Raw genomic sequence first — 10,459 nt, forward strand, 5'->3', positions numbered from 1 at the left:
AATGGCATGTCTATGAGTAAGAACGTTGACTGTTATTATTCGTCAAAAAAGACATGTTAGCATAATTGAGTTTAACTCTAGTGCTCATATGATCTACTGACGTTCAAGGCATGAAACTGAAATACGATTGGAGATGGTGTTGGGAGTATTATGTTGAAGGATGATATCCTAGTATGGAAGAGTAAGATGTCATGTTTTATTGCTTAAGACTTATGTGTAGACGTGATATCTGTAATGGAGTGATCATGTGCACATATGTCTGAGCCACCATTCAAAAGTATTATTATAGAGGGGTCTATATGTAGGTACTTCCTAGATACTTCCAAGGAGGAATGACTGGAACTTCTACATATGGTCACAACTATATAGTATGTTTTAAATGTTTTTTGGATAGTCGGTGTTTACTGTATTAGTTATTGGTAAATTGTGGCTGATATAGTGCTCGCATAACTAAAAATAAAAGAAAGATTGGTTCTTTGTGAAAACTCAGTTACTAAGGTCTTAGTATGTTTTATACTGAGACGATGGACTCATTCTTTAACCTATGCGAATGTGGATACCACCACAACCGTGTAGATGAGGTTTCTTGGTTGCAGGTACCGCGGATGTAGATGATGATCAGTTTGCTTAGCATGTGAGGTGGTATGATTGGAGCATATCGCAACAGTCATATGCCGGACTTATGAGTAATCCGTATTTTGGGTATTTTGATATGACTCATGTAACACCCCGTATTTTCAGATATTAAATAAAATATCTTAAAATATGATTTAAGACCTAATAATAAGGTAAAAGAATAAATATGAATATTTATGAAAATAAATATTCATTTAGAAGCATTTATAGTTTTAACTTGATAAAAACTCAAACGGACTTTAAATTTTGGAATAACGGAAACAGGGTCAAACGAACTCCGTTTTGGTTTATTCAAAATCCAGAACGTTCCTCTCGAAGTCCTCTAGCTACACTTCAAATTTCATAATTTTTGGACTCCATTTCGTACTCGAAAACATCCGCGAAAAATTATACTTTTGAATAGGACGAAAATTCAGTTATGTTATTAATGAGCTCATTTTAATTTTCCATAAACCCAGCACCCAGCCGCCCAGTACACGTCGATGATCCAGTTCACAAGCACTTTCAGTTAGAAGTTTATCAAGTTAGCTACCTAGTTAGGAACTAATTCTAGTTACTTGTACATTAAGTGAATGAAGACATTCTTCCATCTGTAATGATTCACGAGACAGCTCACAACCCACATGTGTTTACCCCAGCCGTTGGATGATTTCTGATCCAAGCAATCCTAACCATCCAAGCTGCTATATATTGAAAGGTACAGCCCTTCCATCACGCTAATCATCTCCTTCCTTCTTCTTTCTTCTCTGTTCTCCTTCTTTCCGTTCTTCCCTTTACTCTCTCTTGCTGAGAGAGACAAAGGGAGACTGAACGAGAGAGTGAGAGACCGTGAGATGGAGAGAAGAAACTGAGCAGGAGACCCAGAAACCTTCCCCCTCCTTCAATCGGTGAAGAAACCAAAGCAGAGCAACAGCTCATTCCTTCTTAAAGCTGCAGAAAATTCTGGTGCTTTTTTGAAGTAGAGTCTTCTCTCTTTTCTCAAATACTCTCTTCTTCTCTCAATTTTCAGTAACTGAAAATAGAGAAGAAGTTCTCTAAACTCAGCCCCTCTCTCTCGGTTTGAAGCACTTTTGTCCCTCTGTTCTACCCTCGATCGATAGCATCAGTAGATTGTTGGTCCAGCAGCTTTTAAAACCAGAAAAACCCATCTTCTCCTTCCTTTTACAGTTGCAGAAAATTTCCTTAAAAGCCCTATGTTTCTCTTGTCCAGAACAGCAAAGGAATAGGATCCTCTCACCGTGGATAAGTCTCTCTTCCCCCAAACTCTCTCTCGGTAGTCTGCAGCAAATAAGGAGAAATAGGACAGCATCTGTCTTATTCTAGAAGGACCTGTGGGTGCTGAAATAGTGTGAACGTGTGTGTGTGTTAATGGATAAATAAGAAAGGAAACAAAAGAAGACAAGAAAGAAGTCACTTGAACCTTTTCTTTAGCTTTTTCCCCTTCCCGGTCAACACGTGTGAAAAGAGGAGAAAAAGGAAATTAAAAGATGAAAATAGGAAAGAGATAAGACAAAAAGAAGAGATAAAGGAAAAGATAAATTCAAACTTAATTCCTTTTAATATTTCAAAATACTATTCGAGATATTTGGTAAGATATTTGGTAAGTTTGTAATTAAAGCTTTAATTCATTTTATTAGCTCTGTTTTAATATTTTGTGATTTTATAATTTTTATAATTTTAAATATCTAATGTTTTTAAGTTGTGTTTTAGCAGGGTATTTCAAGTGGCGAATTTAGAAAAAAAAAAAAAAAAAAAGAAAAAAAAAAAAAAGATCACGCTGTTATAATGCCCAAATAAAAAGCCACTATTTTACAAAAGCGCCGTTACGCCGCCTAAATATTTTAAAGTATTTTAAGTGTTATTAATACTAATGTCGTTATTCTGCCCAGATTTTATAAGAATAAAATAAAATTATCATGTTTATTTGATATAAAAATAAATATATATGATTTTTAATGTTAAAGCTTTTATAATGCCATTTTAACTAAAATGGGTATTCTGGTCATTATTTATAAATGCTGTTATAATGCCCACATGACATATGTAACATTATAGTTAATCAATTTTATATGCCGTTATAATGTCCAAATGACATTATATTAATTAAAGATTAAAAACAATAAAAAGAATATTATGTTCTTATGAGAATTGTTTTAATAATAAAAAAATGTTTACAGACTTCAATAAATGTCGTGGTAATGTTCAAGCGAAAATAAGAGATAATATTTAAATAGGAAATTATATTGAGGATTAAAACTCAGAAATTATAATAGGATTAAAATGTAATTTTTAGTGAATTATACTAATTCACTATTTGCTTGTATTATATATGTATATATTGTAGTGATTAGATCTGTGATCGCTTTCCTGAAGTCAGAAGAATTACTGTGAGTATTTCTTACTCACTGGGGATGACACTTGTGGTTTTTGATTATATGTTGAAGTCTGCTTTATTTAATTGTATGCATATGGTTTGGCATTTGGTATGTTTAACATGCTCTGGTTGTAATTATGTATATGATGTTGTTTGCATGATTATACTGTGGTAAAGTTATGAGTTATAAATGGGTTAATAAAAAGACTGGAGGTTTAGGTATCAAAACGTCAGTAAATTGAGGAGACCAACGGATGAACTGAGGTTTACGTACCAAGGCGTCAAGCAATTGACTAGACCAACGGGTAAACCGAAAGTTTAGGTACCAAGGCATCAATACACTGATAAGACCGACGGATAAACCAAAGGTTCAAGGATTAATAACAAAGCTGGTGAGCATAGGCCACCAGAGGGAGCATAGGCCCCCTGAGAGATTTAATGAAGCATAGGCTTCCATTAATAAGCATTGAGCATAGTCTCATAATGAAAGAAGCATAGGCTTCCATTAATAAGCATTGAGCATAGGCTCATAATAATAAAGCATAGGCTTCAAATGGATGGAACATAGGTTCTTATTAAGGTTGATGCAAGAAGAATATAAGGTTGATGCAAGAAGAATATAAGGTTGTGCATGTATTTATATAACTGTCACCATTTGATTGCTTAGTGTACTTTTAAATAATGCAGTATTTCACTGTGGTTAAGGACTGTTGACTCACTTGACCACAGCATGAGATTGTGGGAATAACCACAATCTCATGCGAGTTTTTGCAGGGTGGATTGAAGGTCAAGACTACTGGAATAATTATTTTTAATATGAAATATTTGTTATATTGGAGAAGACAATAATTATGTATTTATTAAGTGCCGCATGTGGCACATATGTTATTATTTTGGATGTAATTATTATATCAGAACAAAAGGTTATTATTTTTATATATTGAGGTTATTTAGTCAGCTCTGATGTGTCATTGTTAAAGAAAAATTATATTCCGCTGTTAATTTATAACTCTAATGAGTTAGTAATGTCACGTGGAAAAAAAAAAAAATGACTTACGCTTTTTGTAAAAGCGGGGCGTTACAGCTCGTATCCTATGTGGTGCATGTATTTGTTGAGCCTATATTTTGAATATGTAATTATAGTAATATGTTTTTATAAGCTTTAACCAGTTAGAGATGTGATTGGCTCTTGTTGTAATTAATGGTTTTGATTAGATGTATTTTCGCTTATGATATGTGTTCCGCTACACATTGATTATTATATTCCGCTGTTAGATGTAACTCTGATGATATAGTGCATGTTATGGGGCATGTGACATATGTTGGCTGATTGACATGTAGTCGTGCCACTGCGATGGCTCGTTTTTAAGTTTGTATTAAAAAAAAAAAAAAAAAAAAAAAAAAAAAAAAAGGGTCGTCACACTTAAATTTAGTATGATTCTTAGGAGAGTTCAAATTGAGGTCACTCTTGACCTCATCTCTACTGCCTTTCCTATTCGAGGGCTTCAAACACTGAATATCCCTTCTCTAACCCAGACTTTCCTTCAAATTCTTCGATGAAAGAAGTTTTTGTACCTACCAAGGGTCCCTTTTGGCCTGATCATATGTCTCATTTCTTTCTTGGGCACATGCCAAACCCCATGACACTGCTTGCCAAAATTATCTTGACCAATCTGTGGCATATCAATAGGCATATAGACATTAGTCTTGATCAGGCACGCTTCATATATGTCTTGATCGAAGGTCAGTCGGTGACCAAGACTTTCCTTCAAAGTCTTAGATGAAGGAAGTTTTTGTTCCTCCCAAGGGCCCTTCTTGGCCAGATCATATGTCTCATTTCTTTCTTGGGGACATGCCAAACCCCATGAGACTGTTTGCCAAAATTATCTTCACCAATATGTGGCAAATCAATAGGCACATCGACATTAGTCTTGATCAGGCATGCTTCATATATGTCCTGATCAAAGGTCATTCAGTGGACCTTCCCTCCCTCATCATTCACATCATCCATGATATCTCTCAAGGGAATAATAATTATCTTCCCTATGGGTGCCTCATTACTTAGCTTTCACATTTATGCAAGGTTCCTCTTCGTGCCACTAAGCCTTCCTTGCCTCCATTGGAGATATTTACAAGGCTACCATCCCCAAGTCTATGGCTCAGATTATTTCAAATCATACTCATGTTTTTTTATCAAATATAACCACCTTCTTCATATGAGCATGATGCTGCTGATGGTGTTGGACCCTCTTCTTTTACTCCAACTGCTCATGATGCATCATCGATGGAGCGGCTGATAGCGCTTTCACTAGCTAGGTCAATAGCATATTGAGCAGCGAAAACACTTCGATGAAGAGATTGCAGAGCTGAAAAAATATGTGGATGATCATCTTGATGCATTGGAGCAGAGTATCGGCACAAAAATGAAGAAGACAATTGCACACTTTGGTAGCCAATTCAAGTCGTAGGCAATTATGTGGTTAAGACTAATAAGACCCTCACAGAACTTCAAACTAACTTTATTGGGATGAATGACCACATAGTACAAATCAGGATGGATGTCAAAGTTGTGATGCAGAGAGACCCTCCTGAGGATGCAAGTGAGACCACTTGAGTTCTTCCATTTGTAATTCGTGACAAAAAGGGGGAGAGTATGGATGTAATGATGATTGATGAAATTTTGTTTACCTCTATGTGACTGGATGAAAGTGAGATGAATATATGTTGTCAATGGTTCCATGATGTTGATTTATGTGTTAAGATGATGATTAAAATCTATGAGGTTTGGATTATGCATTGTTCATTATAAAATTGAGTTGTTTAATGTTGTTTTAATATTTTCAAATCTCAATGCGCATAATTAGTTAATTTGTGATTCAGAAGACATGTACAAAATTCAAACGTAAAAACTTCAATCAATTCTAGTTAGTGGTTTGATGGACATGGGTTGGAATTGTAAAGTTTGATTTTTTTTTTTCATTTTACTTACAATGTTTTGTTTTATTGAATTTGTCATCTAATTGCCAAATGGGGTGTTTGTTAGGTTTAGTGTTGGCTTATTCGGTGATCAAAACAATTTTTGTAAGTCTTGCTAACACTTAGGTGTTTTGGGGTTTTCATCTAGAATTGATTAAGTGAAGATTTACACTAGTGTCAGCAAAGTGGTTCCGACGTGACTGTTTGAGAAGCACCCCAGAGAGCCTGATCACCACTGGCGTCAACTAACCATCCTGATGAGATGGTTACAAAATACCCACTAAGAGCTCGCATCAGCAAGATGTCCTAACAAGACCTGTTACAAAAGACTTACAGAATGTGTCATCGGCAATGATGTCAATAAGACATCCTGACATGAGGACTTACAGAGAGCTCCAGTAGAAAATATGTCAACAACCCATCCTAACGCCTTTTCTATTTTACTGCTAAGACACAAGAAACCCTAGAAGCATCCTGACGGACTCACTAAGGCGTCCTAACGCATCTACGTGAACTACATGGATTCTAAGGATTTTCAACATCCAAATTAGGGCTTTGCTCCTTATTCTTTATAAGGACCTCTAAGCACGATTGTTCTTTGCTCAAGCCTTTTGATAGACAAAGCTTAAACCGTTTGTTTCATTTTATTCCAAGAGAGATCATTGTTGTGAGCTTCCATTGTTCAATCTCTTGGAGTGTTTTGTTCAAATGGCACCCTTCACCATCAACAACTTGAAGTCTAGTCATAGTTCGTGTTAAGGAAATCATATAGAAGAATTATTCATAAGTTCTGGAAGAACTACTGCGATAGTGGGCAAGTGGATCGTTTGTTCAGTACAATAGAGAGTCATCTACAAAGGTTTTGTGAGTATGATCTTATTGTAAATTTCTCATTCTTTTATAGTGAATTGGTTAATTTTTTTGAGTTTGACTACCCCAAAGTGTTTTACCTTTGAAGAGTTCTTCAAGGAATTTCACTTTGTCAACCAAAATTATTGTATTGATGGGTGATTGCCTATTATCAATGTGATGGTTTGATATTTGATGTTGTAGAATTTTTAATTTGATATTTACTGTTACATATCACTTATTCACTCCTTCTAGTTGATTGTCTTGGGGTCAAAACACTCTGTATTAAAGCAAGGTTTTTGCTACGAAAAATGGGACATTTTAATTAATAATGGGCTCACCTTAATTTCACATACAGTACTTGATTGTTTGTTCTACTTAATTAGTCATGGACTCACATTTCCATTTCTTAAATGTTGATTTTACAGCTATTTGGAATTCAAAAACAATGGAGCCTAGTAGGTATGTTCAGTACAACCCGCGGTATGAGTCATAGCTAGGGTCCATGCCAGGGACAACTATTATGGTCTCGTGCTAGCTGGGAGGCATGCATTTTGTAGTAAAGTTAGATGGGCATGCATGCCCATTTTTATTTGTATGCACTACGTACTGATTTGTTGATGGAAACTGTAATGTTTTGAAGGTTTTATGTACGTTATGAAATATATTAACACTCTGATATAATTTTCTTTCCTTAATGTACGTGGTTGTGTAGTTGAGGAAAGAATAATTTATAGTACATTTTTCTCGTGTTCAATGCTACGAGGTAATAGTAAGTAGCATCACGTGGATAAGCCATATATATATAATGGCTTTTAGCAAAAAAAATAAAAAAGATTAACAAGCAATTCAAAACTACTTTCATATTCATATCACATCCCAACCAAAGATCAAAAACTACCTGGCACTAAAAAGAAATTGGAGAGAAGAGTAATAAGAGGATTATATATATAATGGCTTCGGCCATCAAAATTCGCGACCCGGCAGCATGGAATATTTTTCGAAATAATAAAACAAAAAATACCATCTAAGACAAATCAACAAACATACCTTCTTGCAAGGATAAAAGTTAACAATCGAACCCGTAAATATGTTGGTTGATACATTGGAATTTAACAGTGACAATTAAGGTGAAAGATAACCACGTGAAATTTGGCCCAACATAGGCAGCTTAATTATTATTCACTGAATGCAATATTTAAATCCCAAATATCAACTAAAATGTACGTACGTAGGGTCCATCTTCTTCTAAGCTGCTGGAATAATTTAAGCTTTGACAAATGCTGCAATAATATTGACCTTGCAGAGTCAAATTTAGGTGTAACCAACTTGGTCAGTCCGAGAACAGAATATCTATAGTACCTCCTAGCCAACCATCATCTGATTCTAGAAACAATGATCGGAAATCCGAAGCCATGTTATTAGCTTGACCGCATAAGTCACTGCCGGAGTGATTGTTTTCCATTCCCTCCGACGGTAGAAGAGGCAGATGCAACTCGTTTATCTCATGATCAACATGACTGAGTTTTGCAAAATCGGAGTCAAGCATTCTGCATAAATCCTCTGAGCTCAGGTCCAACATGAAGTTCGCCGTTTTCTCTTCCATGGCGGTCGATAGCGGTGACCTGGCACTTGATTCTGATGGTGAGGACTTGTTAATCTTAACCAACTTATTGCCCGACATCGATGGTTCCACTGCCACCTTGTTGTCACCGTGAAGTCCAATATTCATTGGCTTTTTTTCAGCTGTAGGCATGGCTAATGGGAACTGATCCTTTGACTTCTTGGCTAAATAGGAGTTCCAATAATTCTTAATTTCATTGTCCGTTCTTCCGGGAAGTCTTCCTGCTATTAGAGACCATCTGCAAGCACGTACATAATATACTTAAATTAAAGGTCGTTAAAATATTAATTAAATAGTGTTAACATGGTATCAGAAGTCACAAATTCAAACTCTGACTCCACAATTCATTCTAATTTCAATAAATATTTCACGTGTTGTGTCGTATTTGAGCCATCTCCTAAGCGGGAGTGTTAAAACTATCAATTAGTTGATTATACGTACTATCTTCTTTCGGTTTCTACATTTGGAAATGAAAGTTTATCAAATTAAAGTACTTTTCCTTATCGGCTATCACATTCTACCTGTTGCCCAAGAGCTTGTGTAGCCTGATGATTAATTCTTCTTCGTCTTCAGCAATGTTCCCCCTCTTTATATCTGGTCTCAGGTAATTCATCCAACGAAGCCTGCAGCTCTTGCCACATCTCTTGAGCCCTGCCCCAGAAAATCAAAGTAAATAAACCAAAAAATGGAAACACAAATCAACCCACATTCTTTTATTTACTTGCTGATTTCCCCAACATCTTTTCTTCTCATAATTAATTATAACCATATAAGAGAAGCCAAGGGCTAGCTGTAACTCTGAACTACTTCCTTGTTAATTAATTAGGATTGTACATTAAATTATAGTTACTCCTTAATGAATCTTGATTAGTCTGCCCAAATAGTAGCACAGAAAAGAAGAAAAAAAGCTGTAGTAATTAATTTGATGTTCTTTATATATGCATCCGGGAAAAGGAGATCGAATTGAAGTAGTGATCGAAGGCTCTGATCTCTCACCTGTTTCTTTGGCAAGATTACTCCATTTCCCTTCGCCATGGCTCTTGACATAATCCATGAGCATTTCGTCTTCAAGAGCAGTCCATGCTCCTTTGTTTAATCCATCCTTTGAACACCGAGGACTTCTGCCCATTTCGATCTGCACAGTTTTTTGTTGCAGGGACTACTCTCAGGGGGGAGAAAGTTGTCGCTGCTGTTTGTATCACCCAACGTTGGGGAAAAAGTGAGACATTTATAGGCGGGGGCATGCCCCCAGATATCAATTTTAATGTACGGCCACATTTGTCATGTTCTGTCGCATCAACGGACACAGACAAGTGAACACTAAAAATCAAATATTTCAGGTCCACGTGCTTCGTATGCCCTAAAAATTTTGAGAAAAACCACCTTCACAACAATAATGATCAGAAGTCACGAGAACGTGCTTCACTAGCATTAATCATGCATTAATTTCTATGCTACCTTTCCTCCTTGACTGCCTTAAAAAGGAATATACTAATTACTTAATTAGTTGCACCCCTTAAATTAAATTCAGTACTTGTGCAAAAAATTCCTTAATTTATTGGTAATATTTAATTAGTACGTACAGTTCCGAATTAAACTTGATGTATTGAACTTTTTGTTTTTCTTCTTGAAATCTCTGCATGTGCGGGCCATGGGGCCAAAACATGAATTAATGGGAAATATACTAAGATTGAAGGAATCAAAATAATTATTTTTAATATATTTTAATTTTCAACTCAAATATTTATCAAAATGAAACTGGTGAATGTTCTTTTAGATCGTGAAAATCATCTATATATGATTAAATCTTTATTAATTAAATTTCGTATAAATCTTTAAGTATCATCTCTGTCTCTGTCTCCATGCATCCCATATGGTTGATCCTAGTTAAATAATCCAAATTTTTAAAGGAATCTCACTGAACAGATCTTTGAAATAGATTCACAGCCCCACAAGATTGACCTAGCTAGCAAGACACTTGAATAGAAATATAAGTACTC

The 10,459-nt window shown here is 35.5% G+C and overlaps 1 protein-coding gene across 1 annotated transcript; it reads right to left on the bottom strand.

Moving 5' to 3' along the window:
• Window positions 1-7,898: 7,898 nt before the first annotated feature.
• LOC133870231 (transcription factor WER-like) lies at window positions 7,899-9,664 on the bottom strand. The gene is made up of 3 exons (XM_062307315.1): window positions 9,456-9,664; window positions 8,981-9,110; window positions 7,899-8,697 (listed from the first exon to the last, which is right to left on the bottom strand). Exons 1-3 carry the CDS (start codon window positions 9,586-9,588, stop codon window positions 8,169-8,171), a joined length of 792 nt encoding a protein of 263 aa, XP_062163299.1. The 5' UTR covers window positions 9,589-9,664; the 3' UTR covers window positions 7,899-8,168.
• Between the last annotated feature and the right edge of the window lie 795 nt (window positions 9,665-10,459).

This window comes from Alnus glutinosa, chromosome 6, assembly GCF_958979055.1.
Source record: "Alnus glutinosa chromosome 6, dhAlnGlut1.1, whole genome shotgun sequence".
Classification (NCBI taxonomy): domain Eukaryota; kingdom Viridiplantae; phylum Streptophyta; class Magnoliopsida; order Fagales; family Betulaceae; genus Alnus; species Alnus glutinosa.

Coding starts and splice junctions, on each gene's coding strand:
- LOC133870231 (XM_062307315.1), bottom strand. CDS start 9,588: ATGGGCAGAAGTCCTCGGTGTTCAAAGGATGGATTAAACAAAGGAGCA. Junction 9,111..9,455: donor TAATCTTGCCAAAGAAACAG/GTGAGAGATCAG, acceptor TTTCTGGGGCAG/GGCTCAAGAGATGTGGCAAG. Junction 8,698..8,980: donor CACAAGCTCTTGGGCAACAG/GTAGAATGTGAT, acceptor ACGTGCTTGCAG/ATGGTCTCTAATAGCAGGAA.